Source organism: Triturus cristatus, chromosome 4_1, assembly GCF_964204655.1.
Source record: "Triturus cristatus chromosome 4_1, aTriCri1.1, whole genome shotgun sequence".
Classification (NCBI taxonomy): Eukaryota; Metazoa; Chordata; class Amphibia; order Caudata; family Salamandridae; genus Triturus; species Triturus cristatus.
Window position 1 is genome coordinate 791,290,144 of NC_140585.1, and position 26,284 is coordinate 791,316,427.

The 26,284-nt window shown below is 42.9% G+C and overlaps 1 protein-coding gene across 1 annotated transcript in view; it reads left to right on the forward strand.

Annotated features, from left to right (window-relative positions):
* CCDC38 (coiled-coil domain containing 38) overlaps positions 1–26,284 on the forward strand; it is a 1,141,020-nt gene that overhangs the window by 375,469 nt on the left and 739,267 nt on the right. The window contains exon 8 of the mRNA XM_085653370.1: positions 14,512–14,611. Coding sequence (XP_085509496.1) covers positions 14,512–14,611 — 100 coding nt within the window. The remainder of the gene's footprint in view (positions 1–14,511; positions 14,612–26,284) is intronic.

Genomic DNA, 26,284 nt, shown 5'->3' on the forward strand with positions numbered 1-26,284 from the left:
CGGATCGGAAGGGCACCGAACGCGATCAGGCTGGAAAAACTACGAGCCGTACGCATTTTTGCCGCCCGACTCGTACAGCTGTACGAGCGAGCAAGTACGATGCGAGCTACATGAAATTCATCGACCGAGTCGTTTCCGGGTACAAACTGCTCCGTACGTCTCGGTCGTAAGCTAACCGTGGCGTGCAATGGATGCAATTCACGACCGAGCAGTATTATGCAAGCGTCGGACAGCCTGTGCGAGTCGAGTGTCCGGCTCACAAATCGTCCGGGTGGTTGCCTTTGGGTGTCCGCGTCGGACCCCTTGTCACCCGCAGCCCCAACACAGGCATGTACGGTGCGGATGGTACCGATGCGTACTCACTGTAGGTGGCGTACTTGTCCGCGACGTACCCATTCAGTCAATGGGAGCCCATGTACGCGTCGTACGACAGGCTCCCATTGACTTCTATGGGAGTCCGACCGAACCGAGTCCGACAGCATACGGCCGCATCGTACTTTCTCGGCCGGACTGCAGGACTCCGGCTCGGTCGGAAAACACTTTGCATCCGTCTCGGTCGGAGTGCTTTCCGACCCGGATCGGAATCGGCACCTGAGTGTTTATTTTCATTTATTTGTAATTAAATAAATATGCTTACTCTTTTTAGTTGATTGAGTGTCTTTGGTAAAAAAAAACAATTTGTTTGCTATATTTTGCTATTTTATTAAGTTGATTACTTTTAACTAATTTACATTAGTTATTGGTGAAGTAGTATACTTACTTTGTGTTATATTTTATTGTTGTGTACGTAAATCTATGTGTTGAATTTTCTAGATGCATTTTTAGTGAGGTTAAATCTGTTATATGTAAAGGGAAATATGTTATAATATTTTCAAGCTTTTTTTATTTATTTAGTTACAAAGTTTTATGCTTACCTTTGTTGCCGGATGTTTGGATTAGTTTGTAGTGTAGTAGTTTTTCGTTTTTTCTTCTCTTTCTCAAAGGTTCCCTCTTCCTCTATGGTCGTCCGTTCAGTAAATTTTATGTCAATTATTTTATTATTTTTAAAGTGTTTGGATAATTAGTTAGAGTTTTCTATTGTTTTGTGTTTGTGTGTTTTAAATGTATTGGTTGAGATAGCTTTTTTGAATTTTTTAGCTGTTACATTGTGATTTATTTAATGTTTATTATGTTAGTTTGTTGTTGTTATTTAATTTTATATGTAGATACATGTGTTTTTTTTTATATATTATATATATTTGTTTATTTCTGTTATTTTTTATATATTTTTATGTTCTATAGTTTGTTTATTTATTTGTTTTTGTATTTTTAATTTGTTTTTAAATTAATGTGATTCATTCTTAATTATTTTTATTGTTTTTTTTAAATATTTGGTACACGTTATTTTATTGTATTACCGTAAATAATTGTCGATATTGTTTGTATCGATATTTTGGATGTTTCATTTTAATTTAATGTGATAAATATTTTTGTGTTCTTTATTTTTGTTGTCGATATTTTTGTGATGAGATTTATTTGAACAATATTTTTTAATCGATGTTAGTGTCATTCCTATTTTGTGTATTGTGTTTCAACTTTTTTTGTTTACAATATTATTGATTTGATAATTCTGTAGTTCGATGTTATGAGAGTCAATGTTGTATCAGTGATCCGTATTTTTCAAAATGTCTTGTTTCCTACATGGTGGCTTACATTTGGAAGGCACATTTGCAGCAAAATTCAATTGGTAATAACAAATATTCTACTATTCTATGCTCCTACATATCTTCCAATAAAATGGTACCTCACTTAAGTGGGTAGGCTTAGTGCCTGCAACAGGAAATGGGCCAAAATGCAACATGGACACATCAAATTTTTTCACTGAAAACTAACCCCTTTTTTTGCAATTTAGGTAGTTGTGGATTTGAGGCCCTACTTCAGGGAGCACCTAGGGAAACCTAGCAAATCTGAACATTTTTGAAAACTAAACACCTAGGGAAATCCAGGGTGGTGGTGACTTGCGTGGTACTTACCAGTTTTTCTTACCCATAATCCCTAGCTAATCTCAAACTTTGATTAAAAAAAAGCATATTTTCCTCACATTTGTGTGATGGAACGTTCTGGAATCTGCAGGTAGCTGCACACTTCCTTCCACCTAGAATTCCTCCAAGTCTCCTGGTACTTGTATGGGTACGCCTAATGTCCACACTAGGAAAAGAACCAGAACATAACATGTACACTTCACAAATATTTGCACTAAGAAATTACCCTTTTTTTTGCAATGGTGATAGCTGAAGATTGGGTCCTAGTTCAGACTACACATAGGGAAACCTAGCAAACCTAAGCAATTCTTAAAACTAGATGCCCAGGGGAATCCAGGAAGAGGTGACTTGCATGGCTCTCACCAGATTTTGTTACCCAGAATCCCTTGCAAACGTCATATATTGACTAAAAAAACACATTTTCCTCAACTTTGTGTGATGGAAATTCTGGAAACTGTGGAGAGCCACAAACTTCCTTCCACCTAGCATTCCCCCAAGTCTCCTGATAAAAATGCTACCTCACTTGTTTGGGAAGGCCTAGTGTACGTGACAGGATATTGGCCAGAACGCAACATGTACACATTACATTTTTCCACTCACAATATTTTTGGGGAATGGTGGCATCTATGGATTTGGGCCGCAGGTCAGCCCGCACCTAGGGAAACCTAAGAAACATGCACATTTTTGAAAACAAGACACCTAGGGGAATCCCGGGTGGGGTGGCATGCATTGCTCTTACCAGCTTATCTTACCCAGAATCCCTTGAAAACCTCAAACTTTGACAAAAACCTCATTTTTCTCACATTTCTGTGATGGAAAGTTCTGAAATTCTCCCACGTCTTCCAATAAAAATAGTACCTTCCTTTTGTGGGTAAGCCTTGTGCCTACGAATGTAAATTATCTAAAACATAGACACATCACATTTTTTGACAGAAAACTGACACTTTTTCTGTAAGGTGGCTAGCTGTAGATTTTGGGTCTTAGGTTAGCCAGCAGTCAGGAAAGCCTACCATACCTGTGCATTTTTTTTTTTAATTAGACACATGGGGGAATTCAAGGTGAGTTGGCTTGCAGTGTTCTCACCAGGTTTTCTTGCCCAGAATCACTTGCAAACCTCAAACATTGACTACACTTTGACAAAACACATTTTCCTTTCATTTCTGTGATGGACATTTTTGGAATCTGCGGGAGCCACAAACATCCTACCACCTAGCCTTTCCTGAAATCTCACTAGAACTATGGTAACTTACTTTTGTGGGTAGGCCTAGTGCCTGCGACAGGAAACAGTGCAAAACCCAACATGGACACATCACATTTATCCACAGATAACAAACAGTTTTTTTTGCAATGTGGGTTGCTGTGAAGTTTGGGACCTAGCTCTGCAGGAACTTAGGGGAACTTAGCAAACCTGTAAGTTTTTTTAAAACTAGGCAATCAAGAGAGTCCTGGGGTGTAGAACTTGCCTAGCTCTCATCAGCTTTTTTTTCACCCAGTATCTCTTGCAAACTTCAAACTTTGACTAAAAAAGCAAATTTCCTCATTTTTCTGTGATGTAAACTCTTGGAATCTGTGGAGAGCCACAAACTTCCTACCACCTAGCATTTCGCCTAGCCGCCCAATAAAAATTATTCCCCACTTGTGTGGGTAGCCCTACTGCCCGTAACAGGAAAGGACCCAATACTCAACATAGATACATCAAATTGTTACACTGTAAAATGACACTTTTTTTTTGCATTTTGGTCAGCTGTGGATTTTGGGGCCTAGCTCAGCCGGCACCTTGGCAAACCTACCAAACCTGCACATTTTTATAACCCAGACAACCAGAGGAGGCCAACGGTGTGTGAGTTGCATGGCTCTCACCAGGTAATTTTACCTTTGCAAACCTGAAACCTTGACTAAAACTCCTTTTCCCCGCATTTATGTGAGGAAAACACCTGGAATCTGTGCAGAACTACAAATTTCCTACCACCCAGGATCAGTGGTGGCTGACGACAATAGTTAGTAGTGGGGTCAGCAAACACTTACTGAGAGACACCAGCAATGCCTTTAAGCTCAGTGTCAAAGCTCTCAATCATGGCTTGTTATAAATACTTCTTACGACCGAGATCCCCTGACTTGAGGCTGAAGGCAGTGCGAGTTTCTCACAGTGCCTGTCAGTCAGTCAAAAAAGTAAAGAATAATAAAAATATTTACTACTCCAGATGCTTTTCTCATGCTGCTGATAACGTTATCAGTGTGATAAAAGTGCTGGGATAGGTTGGAGCAGGCTAGCTTTACTCTGCTTTAGGCACTCTGGAACTTTACTTCCTCACCACTCAGCTGTCTTAGACAGCTCGGGTTGGAGAGGTTTAAAGTGCGCTTGTCAGGATGGCCATTGCAAGACAGCCAGCCAAAGTGATCTGTCACCACTCCTCTCTGCTGCCAATCTGCCACAGTGACCCCGCCCTGCCCTCGCAGCTCGGGATGTCGGAGGAAAAAATTAAATGGTCAGTTTATTACCATTTGTTTTCACTTTGGCTGCACCTGCATTTGGGGTGAGGCGACGCTCATTAGCTCATATGGAGCAGTCGCCACTACACAGGATTCCAAAAAGTCTCTCAATAATAATGCTACCTCACATGTGTGGGTTGGCCTAGTGCCCAGGACAGGAAAGGGCCCCAAGTGCAACATGGACACATCAAATTTTTGCAATGAAAACTGAACCTATTTGTGCAAGTTAGGTAGCTGTAGAGTTTTGGCCTAGCTCAGCCAGCACCTAGACAAACATAGCTAAGCTGCACATTTTTTAAAACTAGGCAGCCGATGAGTTCAGGGGTGTGTGACATACATGACTCTCACCAGGCAATATTACCCAGAAGCCTTTCCAAATGGCAAACTGTGACCAAGAACACACATTTTTCACACATTTCTGTGAGAAAAGCATCTTGAATCTGTGGAGAGACACAAATTTCCTACCACCCAGCATTCCACAAAGTCTCTCAATAAAAATGCTACCTCACTTGTATGATGAGAAGACGTGTTGTGGCTACGCTCTGTGCAAGCGATTTCTGGGCAATTTGAGTATATTGATATTGAGATTGGAGTGGACACTCTATTTTTTGAAAAATCAAGCAAGGTACCGCTACGTTGTTGATAATGGAGAACGTAAAGATGGTGGTTGGTTACTTGATGGGACCCAAGTAAGGAGGCAGACTTCCCCTTATTTTGTTGGAATCACTGGATTTCTCTGAGTGCAAGGTGCCAGAGGTGGTGCTGGAATACATAGTGCCCTCCTCTTTGAATTTTATTTTGTCTTAACTCCATTGGGAGCCGGTTTGAGCCTCAGGAACTGTTTTCTGTTCAGTGGAATCCCTTTTAGGGCCCTGAAGGCTGTACACAGGCCATTGGTTGTTTTTTCTGATGAAGACCCTAATAGATGTTTTCTACTTGCACAAGTTTAGAAGGGTTGAAACGTCGACGCTCTTTTGAGAAGCGTTTGTCCAGTCTTGACTATCAATGTTATAAGAATCAACTCTTTTGGTCATTCTGAGACAATATTTTGTCACGCCCTGTTTATATGTTAGTGTTTGTGATGTAAATAATTCATGTATGTGTCGTATTTTGTTTATTGATGTAAATATGTTTCTTTGTCAATGGTGTAGTTGTGTGTATTTGCTCTGTGTCTTTGAATCGGTTTAAGATATGTCTTTGATAAAATACATGATTCTATGAACTAAAAACGTAAGTAAATTTTTACTAAACACGATTGGTTTAAAAAAAACTTTATTTGTATGTGTTCAGGTAACTCTTTTGCTAAGAACATTAATTGTAATCCCCAAGTTTGGGGTTTGATGAATATAAATAGCCAAAGTGTGTTGTGGCAGAATCACTGCTCGCTTACTGACCTCACTTGTATGGGTAGGCCTGGTATCGACGACAGAAAAGGGCCCTAAGTGTAACATCGACACATCACATTTTTGTACTGAAAACTGACCCTTTTTTTGCAAGTTGGGAAGCTGTAGGTTTTGGGCCCTAGCCTCAGCTGGAACCTAGGCATAACTAGGCAAACCTGCACATTTTTGAAAACTAGAAAACCAGGAGATTCCAGGAGTGTGTGACATGCATGGCTCTCACCAGGTAATGTTACCCAGAAGCCTTTGCAAACCTCAGACTTTGACTAAAAACACATTTTCCACCCATATCTGAGGAAAACTTCTGGAATCTGTGGGTAGCCACACATTTCCTACCACACTGAGTTCCCACATGTCTCCCAAAAATAATGGTACCCCACTTGTGTGTAAGCCAAGAGACCCCATAACAAAAGTCCCTAAAGCGCTATGTTGAGAGAGAAACAAGGCTGGGTGATAGGACATTTTTGCCGCCCCACAGATTCCAGATGTTTTCCTCACAGAAATGTGTGGAAATTGTGTGTTTTCAGTTGCAGTTTGAAGTTTGCAAAGGGTTCTGTTTAACATTTCCTGGTGAGAACCATACAAGGCACACACCCCTGGACCCCCTGAGTCTCCTGGTTGCATGTTTATCAGGAGACTTGGTGGAATGCTGGGTGTTAAACCATTTATGGCCATTGCGATGGAATATCCCTTCCGCCATAGACATAAATCTGGTACTAATCCTTTAATGTTAATCCACCACTTACTCTTGATGGTTTTAGCACCTCCAGAAATGCAAGTTACAAAGAACAATACTTATCATAGTCTCTGAATAATGAAACTAAGACTACCAAAGGTGAGTCATGAAGTCATGTCAAGGAACCAACCGCTTTATGGTCCACTCATATGCTATTCATGCACCACACACAAGAATTTCATACCACCGGCCCGAGCCCAATACAACAGATCAGTGCACTCACATCAACATACCACCGCCATTCAAGGGCTCTTTACATTCATAAACCACAGGATGAAATCTTCATCCAAGACCACCTCTCAACCAGTCATCAACCGAATTGCACAGAAACAAACCTCTATAAACACATAAATCCAGACATGTTGACGGCTGGTGTGTGCAAAACCTTCACAAATTAATAAACAGTATGACTGCATTTTTACTAACTTTCATGTACCCACCTCTGACGACATTCTGAACATTTTCAAATGTGTGCCTAGACAAACCTTTACTAACGGCGCGCATGACAGCCACATGAAGGTCAGGTAGATGTTTTTTACATGTGACTTTAGTGCACTCACTGTGTTAAATCCAGTTTATGGATGTCAGTTGGGGTGTCCAAGAATGCCTTCCGAGGTCTACATTCATTGAACTGAGTGAGCATATCTATCTTTGAAACTGTGGCAAACATGCTGGGGAACACTGCCTAAGTTCCATAAAGAGTACGTCATTAACTAAGTCGTTTTGACACACAGGATAGTCATGGATAACATATTTCCCGTCAACCATTATGTGCTGTGCTGTGACTGTAATGCACTTGTCATACAACAAACTGAATAATCTACTAAACTGTGATTGAGGATGAACATGGCAAGCAGGAGTAACATTTTACTCATACATGTAGCATTGGGTGCAGATGTCTCGGTAATGGTGGGATTTTTTGTGTAGTGCACAATTACCAGGGAGGGTATCCTGCCGCCAATGCAGGAGCTGTCAGGGCTGACCCCAGGATTAACCTAGTTGAAGAGCCAAGTATTCAGCTTTGTGCGGAATGCAATAATTTTAGAGAAAGCGCAAATGTGTAGGGTCATTCCGCCATTTTGGATCCAGTTAGTAGAAGTCAGTTCTTCTTGATCTGGTGCGGCGTATGCATAGATTATGTGTGAGTACAAGACTGACTGAGCAAGGTGTCTGGAAGGTTTTTAAAATCTGTGGCGGCAGTGAGGTATGCTGGGCCAGTGCTGTGTAAGGGCTTTGAATGTATGTGTCGGGTTTGAAAAGAGCTGAGGAGCCAATAAAGCTGTTTCAAGTGCAAGGTGTGTACATGTTCAGTCTGCTTGCTGTGTTCTGAATGGTTTGGAGTCATCCGCTTAGTTGAGTGAGAGAGTAATTTAATATCAGGTGAGTGTGGTGCCAATGGGTTTGAGTTTGTTGGTGAAGATGAAGTGGTGCAACGTGTAACTGTACTACCTTGGCTATCTCCTTTCTACCTCAGTGAAAACACACATACCTTAAGCTTTTCATAACCTTACATGTCTCTGTCCCCTTCAAAGTCCTGACTAATCCTGTAAACTTGCCAAATGTACCTTTACTAACGCCTTCCTTTGCTAGCTACTTGAAGCTCAAGAAAATGTGTCTTTCATGCGCCTTCAGGGCACTCACTGTGCTAAATCCAACTCCTTCCAGTTTGAGGATGCAAGTTGGAGGTGTCTGAGAATGGCTTCCGAAGCCTGCATTCCTTGCACTAATTGAGCACATCTAGCTTTGAAACTAAGGCAAACTTGCTGGGGAATACTGCCTAAGTTCCCTAAAGTAATAAGCCAAACAAATGTCCAGTGGAAATCATTCACCAACACTTCTACTTTTGCTTTGAAATTGTTCGAACTCAAGTAATAACTTGCATCATAATTAGGGCTTCCACTTTTATGGTATTTATTTTTTCAACTTTTCATCTGTATTTATCCATATTTTCTTTCACCATCTCATTGTTATTTATTCATATTTATTTTGTGTTTTGAGAATAAATGGAATCGTAAAAGGTTATATTTCCACATGTATTCAACTGATAAACAAGAATTCATACTTTCATACCGGTCACATTTGAGCAAATTATGCAGCCAAATATAACAAAACATTACACCCACAGGTAAATATTAGCATTATATCCATATATATGTTAACATATGTCTGTATTTAAGGAAGTCTCATCTTGTTTTTTAACTCGCAATGCTGTATATCTGCTCCGTTATTAGTCTGGAATTCATGAAGGACACCATGGACAGTCACTCACAAGAAGCACAATGTTTTGTATTTATACACCTTTAAAAATAAATACAGACAGGAAACAAATTGTTTCTGTCTGTATTTATCTGTAAAAATCAGTAAAAACGGATAATTGGGCATCATAATCATAATCAATGTTATTGAAAAAGGGTACAGGGCACAACATCTTGTAATGATGATTTTCAAATTTTTAGTGTAAGGATATTATACATTTCGTAATGTATCAAAATTAGTGTAGATGATGCAGTAAACAAATATATATGCAACAACACAGAAACAAGACACTGAACAGATCTCAAGGTTGCATAGTATATCAAACATACATAAGTGGAAATGCTGTCTGTTCATCTATGGTATCTCCTGGTGAACCATAACATGTTTTGAAAGCAACTTAGGGAGGGGGATGTTGATATTTTTACCTGTAGTTAGACTTCAGGTCTCATCAGAATGAAAGTCGTCTGAGCAAAGTTCCCTAGAATCTGTGGAGGCTTGGGAACTTCAATGAGGCATCCTGTAAGCAATGCGTGCAAGAATATTTCAAGACCAAGTCTACTATGCATATCTGGCTGCTTGGTTAGTTCAACAGTTCGATGAAGTAAACAATTTATTCTGGAGAAGTGCACCTTTGTATTGTGTGGAGAAAGCAGTCACACCTACACATCATACAAGATTACTCCTAGACAAAGCAAAAAATGCAAAACGGGCTGCTCGGTTACTTAAACAGCCCGTAGAGATATATGGATTAGTCAGGGAAAGCATTCCTTTGCATTTTGTCATGCCGCTGATGGGAACTTTAGTCAGATGACTTTTGTCCTGCTGAGGCCCGAAGACTAACTACAGATCAAAATGTCAACATCTCCTTCCTAAGTTGCCTTTCAAAACATGTTATGGTTAACATGACATGTTTTGATTATGATACAAGTTACTAATTTAGTTTGCACACTTTCAAAGCAAACGTAGAAGAGTTGGTGAATGAGTCCCTTAAGACATTGATATGACTTATTACACTTACCCTGGTTCTTGTGGGCAATCAGGGTGGTCCTTGTGTTGTATACATAAGTTCCTTAACCCCTTCAGCGCGGCGGGAATTCCCCCGCGGTGCTGAAGGGTTCGAGCGCGGGCGGGGCCATGACGGAACGGTTCCGTCATGAGCACAGCGCAACCGATGCTCATGACGGAACCGTTCCGTCATGGGCATGGAAGGGGTTAAAAAGCACTTCAAAAACTAGTCAAGACTTTGTTTTTCCAGGGTACTCCGTGACAATGTGGCTTATGTTCCATCCACCATTACGTGCAGTGTAGGAACTGTAATGCACTTTCAATCGGCAAACAGAACACCTTCTGACAGCAGATAAAGGTGTTGAGAAGGCCATAAGCAAGTCCATGATTTCCTCAAGTGGAGGAAACCAATATCCACTCCTGTTTGCCTAGTGAAGTAGTGGCCAATGAAAGGAAGGTATCCATGCACAGCCATTTATAGGTTTTTATTATAGCAGCTCCACCTCACTCAATTTCCTAATACTTAACTTTTTTATGATACAACATAAAGCACGTTGGAAAACACAGGGCTGGCTGAGATGGACACTGAGGGCAATAAACATAACTCTCCTGCCTCTTTCTTGCTTAGAACAGACTGTACAATGATGACATGGTCGAGCCCTTTTAGCTGTTTGAGGAGTACAGTTAGCAAAGTGTGGATCCTGCAGTCTTGCCACTTTCTCCAGAGCATATGAAGTGGAGGCTGCTGCTTCTGTAGCAGTAAGACTTTCAATTAAGTCAAGTAAAAAAACAAACATTAATCTTCCTGCGGTGGTCTGAGGATAAACAACATACATATTGTATGTTGCCATCTGGATCAGGTGGGTAAACAGCTTCTTAAACCAAAGGGAGTTTTATAGCTCACATCGTATCCGCTCCACCTTTGTACTTTTTGTAATCAAGCATACAGGTGGGCTTATCAACTTCAGGGAAGTGCTCTCATCATGAATTGTAGTGAGCACATACACATTACGCCTCTCAGAGAAATTGACTACAAGCAGTTCATTGGAAAGAAGCACAATGCTCTGGGATTTTTAGAGCTTCTTACAAACTAGCTGCTCCTGGAGTTTTATGCAACAACAATGTGTACAGCATGCCACAGTTCCAGCTTTGTGCAGCTCATTGAACAGCTCTACTCCACTATAGAAGGTGTTCGCATAACGGCTATAATCTTTGTGAAGGAGTGGCTGGACAACCTCTCTTAAATTCTTTCCTGTGACTTCTAGCGCAGAAAGGCAACCTAAAGGTTTTAGATTTGAGTCCGTCCCTATATACACTCTCAAACTGTACACGTAACCAGTGGAGCTCTCACACAGCATGTACAATTTGATAACATTGCAAGCTCTTTTACTCGCAATGTACTGTCTGGTACTGAAGACAGAACTTTAAAACAGGTGCTGGAACTGTAACACTGGAGCTCAACAGTATTAGTGCCTCAACTGTTAAGAGCACAATTAAGCGTTGCAATAACGTGGGTGAAGCTTTGGCATCAGTTGATCTAAATTCTGAAGAGTTGGGGCACAGAGACATGCTGCTGCCTCCGGTTATTCTAGACTGTGTGTTGCTTTTAAACTGAGCCACAACCAAGGTCCACAAAGACAAGTGCATGACAGTACATTCCTCTCAAACCCTGGCCACTAGTTTGGGCATTGCAGGATATTGATGCTGAAATAAGCATGTACCTGATTTGCGGGTTCCCACATCGGATCTTAAAGGACCATATGCTTTCCAATATTTAAGGTGCTCTAGCCTCCCTGGAAAATAATTGAAAGCCAGAATTACACATACTTCAAATTCAAAATGACCGTCTACCAGCAGAGGTGGAAGTTTGAAAGATACATGGGTGGCTTCAACTTCCTGCTTAATCAATGAGTCAGAAATGACTGGACATGGAGCCCTAGTCAAAGGCAAGATCAGTTTCACTGTTGCTGGAGTCATAATTCTTTTGACAGGATAGTATTGAATGTAACAAGGTTGGAGCTTGGTATGCTCTTTGATATATAAATGTATCGTGGACTGTCATACCTGGGCTCCCAAATAAAATTCTGGAGACGATCTACAGCAAGACACATATAACTTGCACTTGGCTTTAGCCCCTGTAATAGTTTTTGTGGCAGCTTGTAAACATCACAAAGTTGTTCTTGGTGTTCTTGCACAGTGGGTACCTTTTAATAGTATGTCTTGTCTTGGTGGTACCCTTTATGGCGGAATAATATGGAGAATTTTAGAGATGGTGTTGTCTGTATATTCAGCCAACCGAAATGAAGAGGTCCCCATTGTTAGAATCCTGTAATAATGTGCATCGTAAGCATGCTTCAAACATTTGATTTGATTTGATTTCTCTGTCTTCCCATCAGTTTGAGGATGGTGGCTGGATGTTAAAGTCCGTCAGTTGAACAATGCTTGCTAAAAGTGGAAAATAAACAGTGAACCTCTATTGGTAATCAATACTGATGGAATGCTATGAAAATATGTTCTGTACATAAACTATAGCCAATTTTGAGCGTTTGGCATTCTCTTTAGGGGTATAAAATGGACCATTTTGGTTAAGTGCTCTACCACCAACAAAACAGTTTTGAAACTACCTTTTGCAGGAGAGTAATTCTACAATGAGATCTAGAGCAATGGTATGCCATGTACTGCTAGGACGCACTATATGTAAAACTTGTCAAATTGAGCACAACCTGACGTGCCACATGGACAACGGCATGACGGTATTTGAGAACTTTTAAGAAGAAAGTGCACTTCTTCACCTATGACATGCTTATATAATTCCTGACATCAAGGACCCAAAGCAATCTTGAAGCTGGCCCTAATAGATTTGTGGATTTGCTAGAGAAAGCAGAATGGCTAAGTGCTGTGAGCAAAACATCTTTGCCAATGACAAACGTGAAACGCTGAGGTTAGCGGAGAGCACCAACTCAAGTGTTTGACCTGCTATATGGGTGGAGCTGTGGCAAATGCTACTAGAAGCCCACTTGAGTTAATTGATTTCTTAATATTTGGACTAAAAGCATTCTGCTTAGAGATGATACTTTCCTATCAGCTACATACATTTTGAGCTGTCTAAAAACTCTCTAAGTAGGCCTGAGATTCTTCTAATCTAAACTTTTTCCTCCATGAAGGGTGTCGTCCAAAATGGGCTTAATGGCAATGTGGTCAAAAGCTGACATGTCCAGGATAAGAACTCATTGGCCGAAATGGTAGGCAGTTGTGAATAGTTTTTCAATCGCACTTTTTCCTCTCACAATTTTTTGTAACAGCCTTCATATATGACATCACATGTTTATTACATGTAGGGAATAAGTATTGGCTGTTGGCAGCCAGGTCTTTGTGATGCCAAAGAGGAAACATTTGTAATCTTCCATTAGGATAGGGAGAATTTCTACTTTCTGACCACACAGAGGGCCTGATTACAATGGAAGTCTGACGGGCACCGTGGCAGAAGTAGGACCGCCCGACTCGAAGCCGGAGGTCCTGCTGCCCCCATTACGATGTGACCGCCTTCACGGTTGTCGCAATGTGTATACTTAACATTGTGACGTGTGCTGTGGGCTGCAGCACATGCCGCAGTACAAAATATACACATTTGAAACATCCCTGCACTATGTGGTGCCTGCCACATGGTGCAGGGATGGAGCCCCCCTGCCCCATAGCGGAGGGCCAGGGGTAAGGGGGCCCTCCTGGGGGGCACAAAAGTCATTTCATGCAGGGTTAATAACCATGAAATGGCAGGCGGTAAGGGACATCCTAATCCCTACGTTGTGCCTGAGTAGGCACCACCACATTGTAGGAAATAGGAGTCCGACCGCCGGACTGACGGGATCCTTGATACTGCCGGACATGTAGGTCATTCCGACCGCCAGCTGAGATCCAACAGCCCTCATCCTAATGCAGCGGTCAGATCCAATGAGCTAGATGGCGGTGAGACCGCCACCGATGGCCTGATGATAGCGATCCCACGGCCATTGTAATCAGGCCCTTAGATATAGCTGGGATGGTAGAGCTAGGTCCATGATTTACCGAGCAATCTAGCAGCTTTCAAATCATTCACTTTTGCGTATATTGAATGGGAAAGAAAGCCCTGACCTATGGTTGTAATAAGATATTAATCAATAGTCAAACAGGCTTATACACTGATAACTGTTAGAGGTTCACTGATCATAGCTGCCTTGTTTATCTATACTTAACTGCAGAGGTTTAAGTAAGTTTCTGAGTTAGTGTGCAGCTTGTTATACTGTAGATACTTAAGAAAGGGTAAAGGACAAGCTGTTCATGTGAGTACAAAAACCTCTGTTTAGCACAGATGCTAGATAGATTGTTGATGACCTCTATAAATGTTTTGGTACACTTATAAGGTTCTTAACTCAAGAACAAGAAATGACTAGTAGTTTAGTAATCTATTAAAGAGCTAATATTACCAGTACCAGAATAATCTTTCCAAATTTTGGACATTTTTTATGGTAGTGTTGAAAAAAAATAACACGTACTGAATGAATATCCTTATTAACAATCATTTGTTAATAATATGTGAATATTTTCATCTTTTCCAAACATTGTGAAGGGACAGAGAGCAAGATAGCCAAAACAGAGTCAAATAGAGAGGTCCGTCCACAAAGTAGGTACCGAGCCTCCATTTTTGAAAGCAGGAGACCATCTACCAGGTAAATTAACTATTTGTTATGCCAACATTTATCATGGTTCAAGAAACCTGATGCAAGGATTTTTAAAATAAGAAATATATCAATGCACATGAATATAAGAAATTGATTTACTGCTCTATTCCAGCACCTTAGGCTTGCTGTTTTCTTGGCACTATAATTTTGTGCCGAACCCAAACACAAATTTAAAATGCAGTTGCCTGCAATTGTGCATTTTTTACAGGTCTTTATAGCTGAGTTCTATTTTGTTAGTGTTCATGTTAAATAACCATTGTATATAGCCACTATGTTATACATTGGATATTAAAAATGGCACATGCCACAAATGACACATTTCAAATAACAAATATCCGGCAGTAGTCAGAGTTCTGGGTGTACGTAGATCTCTGTACCACAAAGCCTGTGTTCTTGCATTCCTAATTTTTCTTTTAGCGACCACTTTACCTTTATAAACCATTGGCCATTCTCAGATGCACTGGATATAGTACATTAGGGAACTCTTGGAGTATGGCATTCCCCTAAATCCATGATATTTGCCTCCCAACAAAGGGGTAAGGGTGATCCTATACAAAGCATGACATTAGGGCCTTGATTACAAGTGCCCGGATGTTTGCTGCAATAATATCCTACACAATAAAAAAAGAGACTGCTTTGATACAAATTTATCAGGAACGATAACTATTGCCTACTTCAAGTTGTGCGATCAGAAATGGGGCATAAAATGGATTTTGGTGCTTACCACACTAAAATATGCATGTCCCGGCATTTAATTGGCATTTATAATCAGGAAATAGCAACAAGTCTGATCAGGTAAGATAAAATTCACACAACTCATATCTCCGATATGTGCATTAACAGTATATTACTGCTCAAATTGGTTTGGCTATAAGCCACAGCTCACCTTCATATATACCTCTACAACCTATTTCAGATGTATTCATCCGTTCACTGGAGCACTTCTTGCACTCCAAACGTTTGTGGTTTGCAAACGGTGCACTATATAACTTTTAAACTGAAAAATTACACGTCTCTACAGAGCTTACGCTATATTCATGCTATTGGCACAAACGTGTACAGTAACTCTATATTGTATATGACTATAGTGTAATCACTGAGGTCAGCAGTGATATCATCAATGATCTCATTTAACATGTTATGAGTGATGTAATATGTGAGGACATAAGCAATGCATGGCATGGTCACAAGTTATAATAAGGTCAGTAAACTATATCCAGTGAATGCCACAGTTTTTTTGTTTTTAAACATTAGTTTTTTCCTTATTTCAACACTTAACTATAACGTCACTTTAACCTTTGTTTTTTTCTTCAGTGAATTGCTAGAGTTTTTTTTAAATGTAAGCTAGGATCTCATTACCGTACCTAACAATAATGTCACTTTAACCTTTGTTTTTCTTGTGCCTGGTGGGCTGCTTGCACACCAACCCCCTTTTTCTGTTTTTTAGTTATTCCTGATGTCTAGTGGGCTTTCTGCTTTCTCCCCTTGAGGCACTCTAATGTCACTTTAACCTTTGTTTTTTTTCAGTTGATTTCTAGAGGATTTTTAACGTAAGCTTGGATCTAATAAGCATACCTTACTATAACATCACTTTAACATTTGTTTTTTCTGTGCCTGGTGATTCGCTCTCATGCCACCCCCTTTTGAAAAATCATCCTGGTGTCTAACGGGCTTTCTGCATCTCCCCCCCACCAAGGGTCAGAAAGATTGTTTTGCCCTTTCTTGTTTGGGGGGGGGCATGGCCCTAAGCATCATGAGCGAACTCCACCCTCCCTTTTCTTAATGTAGCCCTTGTGTTTAGGGCTTTCTGCCCCTCTGGGGGCAGATAGTGGGCAAACCACCAATCTGCTCCCGGGTAGGCAGAAAGAGTGTAGCACCCTTTTTTTGGTGGGGTGGGGCGGCATTTTTTTTTTTTATAATTCTTTTTAATAAACATTCATTGCCATATGATATACAATACAGAGGCATCAAGTACATTACAATCAGCGAAGGCAACATTAGATAGTCTTCCATGTCCAAGCACTATGGGTACAGACTATGGGGTGGGGAGATCGTCTGGATCAATGCTAAGCAGAGGGTTGCAAATACATCCTCGATAGGAGTTCCAGGGGTTCCATATATTGGACCACTTTTTGGGGCAGCCCCGGGCTGTATAAACTGTCTATTCTCTATACATACACCAGTCTAGGTCTTCTTTCCAGGCCTCTACTTTGGGTGGCTATGACGTTTCCTATAGTCGTGCAATGTTCCTCTTTGCCAGCATTGATCCCAATGTGACCCATTGCGTATGGTGACTATTCAAATCAGTAGGTTCCCATATGTTTAAGAGGCATCTACGTACTTCCGGATGGAGGACAAGTGTGAGCACCTTGCTTAGAATGTCGTGGATTTTGCGCCAGTATGATTGTATGTAATCGCATTCCCATATTATGTGTAGAAATGTGCCATCTTGACCGCATTATCTCCGACAATCCCCTCTGTCGGCCCTACCCATGCATACCAGACTAGGCCCTGTGACATATACTCTATGAAGAATTTTGAGTTGAACCAGCCGGAGCCTAGCCAAGATTGCTACCACTCTTGGGGAGGACACTGCTTCCTGCCAGTCTTCATTGTCTAACTCAAGGCCATCCCTCACCCATTTCTCACGTAGTGGCCCAAGGGGGTCTGTCATATTGTTGATCAATTTTTTATAGGTCAATGATATGGTTTTCTCGGGTAAGTGTCCATCTAGCAACCTATCTTCCAGTGGAGAGGGTTCTGGAGGGGAGGAGCCTTTCGGGAAGTGGGATTGTAGTGCATGACAGATTTGAGTGTATCTAAAGTACTCTGAGTCAGCTAACTCATGCTGTTGTTGCAAAGAAGCAAATGTTTTCACTTCACCCTTCTCCCACATATCTTTGATCTGCGAGATCCCGATGAGGTCCCATCTATCGAATCCCTTCGATCTCCATAGGTTGCCCAATTTTTCAGAGTCCCATAAGGGTTTGCCAGTGTGAGTGTTCGCTCCCAGCCCAGAGTTTTGTTAACGGCATGCCAAATTCGGACCGAGTGGTCAGTTGGTCCAGTCAATGGGTATCGTTTAGGTTTAGAATAGAGTGCCCTATTGTAATTCCCTTCCGGTAGAAGACATCTGTCCATGGCATAGCCCGTATCATCCAGTCGACCATAGGTGCCCTGATTAATGGCTGCAAGGTGTGCTGCCCAGTAGTATTTTTTGATATCTGGGAGGCTAATCCCCCCCGTTATACCAATTCAGTGTGAGCTTGGGCAGTGCTATGCGAGGCTTCCCGTCCCACAACAAGTCTCTCTGTAGGCTCTCAACCTCTTTAAAGTATGCTGTTGGAACAGGATCTAGTGTGTTCTGCAATGCATACAGAAAACGGGGCAGCGACATCATTTTGAAGAGGGCTGCTTTGCCCAATAGTGAGAGCAGAAGAACTTTCCAACTTGCTTTATCACGTTTAAGCCTCTGCAGTGGTGGGAGAAGATTATGATTAAAGCGGAGTTTTGGGTCCAAAGAAATAAAAATACCCAGATATTTGAAGCCCACCGTATTAATTTGGATTGGGCAGCCAGGTGGTGGAGTGGGTGTGTCTCCATTAACGACATACAGGAGGGATTTGTTCCAGTTGATGGAGAATCCAGAATATCTGCCCAGGATTGCCATGATGTCCTAGACACATATCTGCCCAGGATTGCCATGATGTCCTAGACACACACCAATGACTTCCTTGGGGAGGCTAGAAATAACAGGATATTGTTGGCGTAGAGAGAGATTCGGTCCTCCCATTCAAGGGAACCAACGCAGACCTTGTATTACTGGGTCTTGACGAATCCATGCCGCGAGTGGTTCGAGGGCGAACAGGAGAGGAGAGAGAGGGCATCCCTGACGGGGTCCCCGACTCAACGTGAATTTGTCCGACTTCTAGTTTTTGACCACGACCTGTGCTAGGGGCTCCGAATATAAGATCCGTACCCACTGGATGAATTCCGGGCAAAACACCATTTTCGCAAGAACTGCGAATAGGTAGGGCCATTCAATGGTGTCAAACGCCATGGTTTTGTTCTCGGATCGGAGCTGCTCTACCCAGTACCCCATGTACTCTACGTAAGTTCAGCGCCGTATTGCGGTACGGCATAAAGCCTGACTGATCAGGATGGACTAGACCTCCAATTACTTTGACCAGGCGGTTTGCGAGGAGCTTGGCCAGAATTTTGGGCTCTGCGTTTAGAAGGGAGATCAGCCTGCGAGGCACAGTCGGTTTTGGGTTTACCCTCCTTGTGTATAGTGACCAACGTGGCCACTCTTTGATCCGATGGCAGTGCCCCTAGTTCCTTGCTTTCTTCAAACATGGCTTTCAGGTACAGGGCTAATTTGTCGGGCTTAAGTTTTTACAATTCAATAGGTAGGCCATTGAGGCCAAGGGCCTTTCCGGAGCGCAATGATCTAATAGCCTGTGCTATTTCATCATTTGTTAAAGCACTGTCTAAGAAGTGCTGGTCATCCTCTGACAAGATTGGGAGTGCTATGTCACGCAGCAGGTCATGTGAGTCACATGTATGGTGCATTAGTCATATATACTGTCTTGAAGTGAGTTGCTAAATGAATTGCGATGTCTTGTGGGTTGGTTGTAGTTTTGATATCTGTACCTATTAGTTCAGGTATCAATCGACTAGCCCATTCCTTTTTCACGAGCCAGGTGATTAGTTTCCCGGCTTTGTCTCGCAGGTCGTAAATTCTGCCCAACTTTTCCCTCCCAAGACTTTTGCCTCTATCAGTTACCAGAGCTTTATATTCAACTTGTTTAAGGTGTAGTGTATGGAGTTTTCCGTGTGTAACCTCTGTTTCTAATTCGTCCTTCAGTCTGCTGATTTCTGCCTCCACTTCCACAATCTCTTTCTACCTGTCTTTCTTCATCCCAGCAATTAGTAATAGTGATTGTCCCCGAATTACGGATTTGAACGCCTCCCACAGGGTCTGGGGTGAATCCACTGATCCCTCATTTTCTTTGAAATAGGTGTCAATGACTGTTAGTATTGCCTTCCGGACTCCAGGGTCTCGGAGATACTGCGGGTTGATGAGGGCAACTCGCCCGACCCTTGCCTGGCTGAGTACTATCTTAACCCAAACCAGGGAGAGATTGCTAAATGTTTAACTTCGTGGATGTTAGCAGCTTGCGAAGCTGGGACTAGGACATAGTCAATACGGGAGAGGCTATGATGGGCCCCGGAGTGGAAAGTATGTTGGAATTTTTTCGGGGTGATACGTCCTCAACCCATCAACCAGCCCCAATGCTTCCAGGAAGTTGGGCAGCCATCTGTTAGAGGATCCAAGTTCACGCGATGGGTGCCTGTCTAATGTGCCCGAGGCCACTGAATTGAAGTCCCCCCCAATTACCAGGAGACCTTCCGGTAATGAGAGTAAAAGAGTGCCTAGGTCTTTAAATGTAGTGCCCTGGAGGCCAGGTGGTACGCAGACTGACACAAAAGTTAGCGTGTAGCCTTCCCATGAACCCGTTACTCCTATATACCTGCCTCGGTCGTCTGTCCAGGTGGAACTTACAGCAAGCGGAAAGGAGTTTCTTACCATAATGCCTACTCCTCATGAGCTGGTCGTGAACCCTGCATGTGCTAGCAACTTGTAACCCCACCTGTTGAGTGCCTTACAGGAGTTTCCCACCAAGAGCGTTTCTTTAAGCATAATAACATCAGGGGCTTGCCGCTTAATGTATTGCAGGATGACACAACGTTTGACTTTATCTCTAAGCTCATTGATGTTCCAGCTCAATATTTTAGCACATTTGGCCCATTGTGTACTCATTGGACCCAAAATAAGTCCCAAGTTCCTCTTTGTAAATGCCAGCGTGTTTTGTCGATGTAATTCCAGTAACGTTCAACAATTGTGTACTCCCAACCTAACACCCCCCCTCCCTACCCCCTCCCCACTTCCCTTTTGTAGGAGAAAATGCAATCAACAAAAGAAGAACTCCAATGAATGTCCCTTCCCTCCCTGCTACCCTGCTGCGTAGGCTCGAAACTACCCACATCTCCCAACTAGCAGAGCGCATGTCACCCAAATAACTCGTCAACTTTTACAGGGGCTGTGGGGTGGCACCGCTTTGGGCCCCCAAAGCCCAACTCCAGCCCTCACTAAGAGAGAGGCATTATAGTACATTATTGGTCCCGCAGTGCCCTCCCTACTTGGTAGCCTCTACCCCTTGGTAAAAGTGCAAATGGTATACATTACTAAGTGCTGCAATGAGTCCCAGAGTCTGTTGTCAGACGAAAGGAGTTCATTCGCTGCCGGTCGCTGAGGCAGCCGGGCTCATGGATCTCAATCTCCAGGATCGCAGGCTTCTCTTGTCAGGTTCTGCTTAGCCATCTTGGGTGCTCGGCGGACTCACCCGGGAATCTCTCCAGTTATCTGCGGTCACTGGCCCTGTCGTTCGCGTGGTCCCTTCATCCAGCCACGCTTGCACATCCAACGGGGTTGTGAAGAACCATGATTTCCCATTTGCCATACCTTAAGCTTCACTGGAAAAAAACATCATGTACTTGATGCCTCTGTCTCTGAATGCTCACTTCACCCCGTCGAAGGAGCGGCATTCTTGCTGGATCTTGAGGGTAAAGTCTGGGAAAAATCTGATGGTTGTGTTTTGATACCGGAGATCTCTATGCAGGCGGGCCTCCTGCAGTATTGCGCCGCGATCTCTGTAGTTGAGGATTTTTGCTATTATCGTCCTGGGGGCTGCTCCCGGTTTCGGCGGGGGGTTTGGGTCTCTATGCGACCGTTCCACAGTGAAGAAGACAGAGAGTTGTTTAGGTTTGAGATGGTTCAGTATTAGATCTTCATGGAAAAGGTCCACACTCGGTCCCTCTGCCCCTTCTGGAACCCCAACCACTCCCGCCCTTCTAGGTCCTCCATCTTAAGAGCCACCTGACGGTGCTGATGGACAAGGTGTTGGACTCTTTCTTCCAGTTTCCGGGTTTTAGTTTGTAGCTCTGTGACATTGGCTTCTGTCTTTGTTACATGTTCCAATGTCTTGTTCATGTTAGCTCTGAGCAGGTTCATTTCGATAGAGACTTTATCGATTTTCGTTTCCAGTGTAGCGCCCAGCACTTGGATTGCCGCCATTATGGAGCCAAGTGATGGTTCGGGGTCGCCTGTCTGGCCACCTGTGGCTCCATCATCTGGCATTGACTGCTTGGGGACTGCGTATTTATCAAGTTTATTAGTTTGCACAGATGAGCCTCCCTTGGGCTTCATCACGGCGGGAGGTCAGTCGACCGCGCCTTGGGAGCAGTTTGGTCACTTGATGGTAAGTAGATCTTGCACCGGGCTAACGCATAAGGTTGGAAAGCCGGATGTTTCACAGTATCATTTGTAGTAGATCAGCCACTGTCTTTTAGCTCCCCTCACAATGCAGCCACTGAGGGGGTCTGTACCTCTTGATGATTTCCAAGGTCCAGTAGTGCCTGAGAATAGCGCTGCGGGTGTAATGTCCACCCGTCTCCATATGCCAGCTGTAACACTGCTAGAGAGGAATCAGCACCCCCGAAGCTTCTGGCGAGCTGTTAGAGCAGGCACGGCCCGCATGGTTCCACCTGTCTGGCAGCTGTTGTATATCCACTCAATCCCAGAGGGGCCGCACGTGTGTAGCTTCCATCTGCAGAGCCACTCGCCAAGCTGCTGCGAGCGCCACTTACTCCCCGATACTCGTGACCAGGCCCCAAGGTGGGTGCAGCCCCGAAACTAATCTATCCCTGGTTTGTGTCTGGCCGAGGACTCCACCCCGTGGTGAAAGTAGCAGAGGTCTCTATTTGTTGTCCAGGGGCGATAATAACATGGGACCCTGGGGCAAGGCAGCACCATCTGCACACAAAGGGAGGGCTCGCCGCCTCAACAGCACGCTGCCGGGGAGATACGCTGTGAACGGTGCAAGCATGCCCCCCTTGCGGTCTCCGGCTTGAACAGTTTGTGATTAGTCCATGGGAGGGGGTTCTCAGCTGACTGGGATGGCGTGCGCAGGTGGAGGAATCCCGGTAGGTTGCACCGGTCGGCGTGGTGCGCAACCCCCGGTACCGCCGGCTCCTATTTCAAGTCTCTGCCGCCAAGGGTGTGCTTTGCGTGGTTGGCAACCCGGTCTCAGGCCTCCTTCGTGGTTCCCGCATAATGGGTGCCGATCTGGGCTTCACACATACAAGGAGGCAGGGGGGGAGAGAGGGGAGAACTCCTTACCCCTGCATCAATGTCGGCTTTTATCCTCGCGGTGCAGGGCCCATTTCGTGGAGCCTCGGTCAAGCAGGAAGAGGGTGCCGGCTGTTGATGGTCGGAGCTGGGCATGTCTCAATCACGGTCGGAGCCGCTGGTTCTCGCCAGCACCCGGTCGGTGTCTGTGAGGAGTGTTAGGTCCGCCGGTGGCCTCCTTATGTTCTGGCAAGCCACGGGCATCCGGCAGCAGCAGGTCCTCAGCAGGGCGCCGCCCACTCCCACCAGGCCTTTGCTTGTGCACCGCCCCGGATTATGCAACTGGGGAAACGGGATCAAGCAAGGGCAGCGGCCCCAAAGTTTCAATACCATTCGGTGCGGCAAGTGTTCCGCAGGCACTGTGATTGCTGCAGCCTCGTCAAGAACGGATAGTTTACGGATAATTTGGGGCTTTTGCTGCGGTTCCGGCAGAGCACCCTTTCCAAGCCGCCATCTTAGCCAACGCCAGGCCATGCCCCTCCGAATTGCATTTTTTTTATTGCATTTTAAAATCTTACTAGTATAACTCCACTTTAACCTTTATTTTTTTCAGTGAATTTCTATGAATTTTTTTTCCCCGTAAAGTAAGGCCTTATTACTATATGCTTGCAGCCAGGCCCTTCACACACCCCCTCCCCCAGGGTGCCATGCCCCTGCAGCGCAAGGACAAAAGTCATGCACACCAATGATAGTGCTTCCCAGATTCCTATTCTTGTTCCAAAACATCCCAATGCTCCTGTCACGCGCAGTGTTCACTAATCTACGTTCCTTGATGATAAGGCTGGCCTGGGCAGGAGAAAAACCGAGAGTCTGGTGGTAAATTCTCACCTTACCTTACGAAATGGGTGGCCTAAATGCGCCAGTCCTAGAGTTGTATTATAAGGCAGCACAGAGCATGTTCGCAACCTACTGGGTCCACAGCCCATATGATTTACCAGACTTACACATAGAGAGAGTTGCAGTGGATCCTCACACACTCCCTCAATCACTGTTTCGAGCCCCACACGACACCATAGCATTTTTTACTCTTTGAATGACACCGTACATGCATAGCAGATCCTCCTGGAGAAACAGGACGGCTCTCTCCTGTACTCACCACACATTCCATTAAACTGGTGCTCCTTGTTTACATTGGGTCAGGAAAAAGGCGTGATGCAAACCTTACACACGCTGGGAATCAATAGAATGGGAGAGTTTTGCCCGGATGGAGAGGTGTGTAGATGGGATGTGGTCAAAGATAGGTTGAATGCACCAACAGCTCTCACTCGTTTACAATATTATAGAGCCAGAGATACATTACATGGCTTATTGGGAGACAACATGTTGGAACCTCCAGACATGCCAGCGTTGTCCTTGCTATTACAGGTAGATGTCCCCACCAGACTGATTGCAAAATTCTATGGGCCCGATTCACAGAACTAATTTAAGACAAAATCCTAAACTTACTACTTTTGGTATTCACAGAAGTTAGGATTTTGTCTTAAGTTTGTCTTAAGACAAACTTAAGACAGACTTAGGACAGTCTTAGGACAGACTTAAGACAGTCTTAGGACAGACTTAAGACAGTCTTAAGACAGACTTAAGACAAACTTAAGACAGACTTAAGACAGACTTAAGACAGACTTAAGTTAGGATTTTGTCTTAAGTTTGTCTTAAGTCTGTCTTAAGTCTGTCTTAAGTTTGTCTTAAGTCTGTCTTAAGACTGTCTTAAGTCTGTCTTAAGACTGTCTTAAGTCTGTCTTAAGTTTGTCTTAAGACAAACTTAAGACAAAATCCTAACTTCTGTGAATACCAAAAGTAGTAAGTTTAGGATTTTGTCTTAAGTTAGTTCTGTGAATCGGCCCCTATGCATTTGCAAAAAAAGCACGCAGCCCCAGACTGACAAAGCCGAGACTTGAATTGCAAAGAGATTTAGGCAGGACCATCAATGACAAGTATTGGCAGTGCTGTTGTACCAAAGTTTAGTCGGTCATACTCAACGGTAGGCATAGACGGATCCATTTTAATTATATCAATCGAGTCTATTACACAACAGAATTCCAGAGGTGTGGTGAGAATAAGTCCGGATTTGCGCATGTTGTGTGATTTTTTCGATGCTAAGATGCTCCTCACGGTATTTTAGATTGCTTCTGCATTACAATGGGAACATCACCACTGTACAGTTTGAATTCTTGGCCAATAGACTACTTACTCAGATGTGTACTACTATGGTCTCTGATGTATACTGCCTTATAATACTTATGGGAGAAACTGTAACAGAAAGGCTGCGGTGGAGCCCAGTCAGATTGTATGTTTCTATACCTTGTCAATAAATTTTAAAAATACATGAAAAACAGAGGTCATGCACACTGTAGTTGTTTACTGCAGGGCCTAATGTATGGCCAGGCCATGTGCACAATCCCAATAGAACAGGGAGTGACCCCACTGACCAAGAGACAGGGTACCACTGGTAAATATAAAAGACTAAATTCTCTTGGACCCATGTATTTATAATTAAATATTCACACATACCCAACCATGCATACTTGTGTTATATAAACAAAAACATCCAGGTAGGGACAAGGATTGAAACCCAAAAAGACAACCACATAGTACACAAAGATAAAAAACTACAATATATACTGCAATCAAAATGTATTAAAAATAATGTAAAATTGTTTTACAAAGTTGATGATGGTTAACAATAAATAAAATACACAAATGTATACTAAAAAAACAAATTAAAATATCATCATGAGAGAAACAAACTTATATGTGAAACACTTACATTCATCAAGTGGAGGTTATTGCCAACAGGAATCAAATATATCGACACCATCGTCTATTCATTCATGTTTGTTTTTAGACATGAGGCTGTTCCTGGATATATATAACCCAATACAGAAGTAGGCGTCGACGCGTTTCAGTGGTAAAAGATTATTGCAGTACCACCTTCATCAGGACTTAAAGAATACTTGTCTCTCTCGCAACAAATATTAAGAATTATTTGTTACACCTAATCAAAACAAACAAAAAAACCATAATGTATTTAGCTTCTAATTTATTCCCTATGATCATTCATCTAATTATTCAATACATTAATATCAATTCTTATCCCCTCATAACTATAATTAATGAATAATAAAATGATTGAAACAAGCAAATAGAAACAGGGAAATGACATTTAGATAAAAACTCTTATAAAGCTAAATGATCTTAATTTCAGTAGTTTTACAGTCTGTTATCGATGTGTCAATATAGTTGTTAATTGGGTTTAGCATAAACATGAAACAAATAAAGTAAAGGTCCAATGGATCCTAAAAAAAGGGGGGCCTCAACAATGAGTGAGGACTCATATTTTACAGTCTATTAAAATCCATCAACCATACTCATACATCATACACACATTTATACTCTTTGGGTATCTTTAA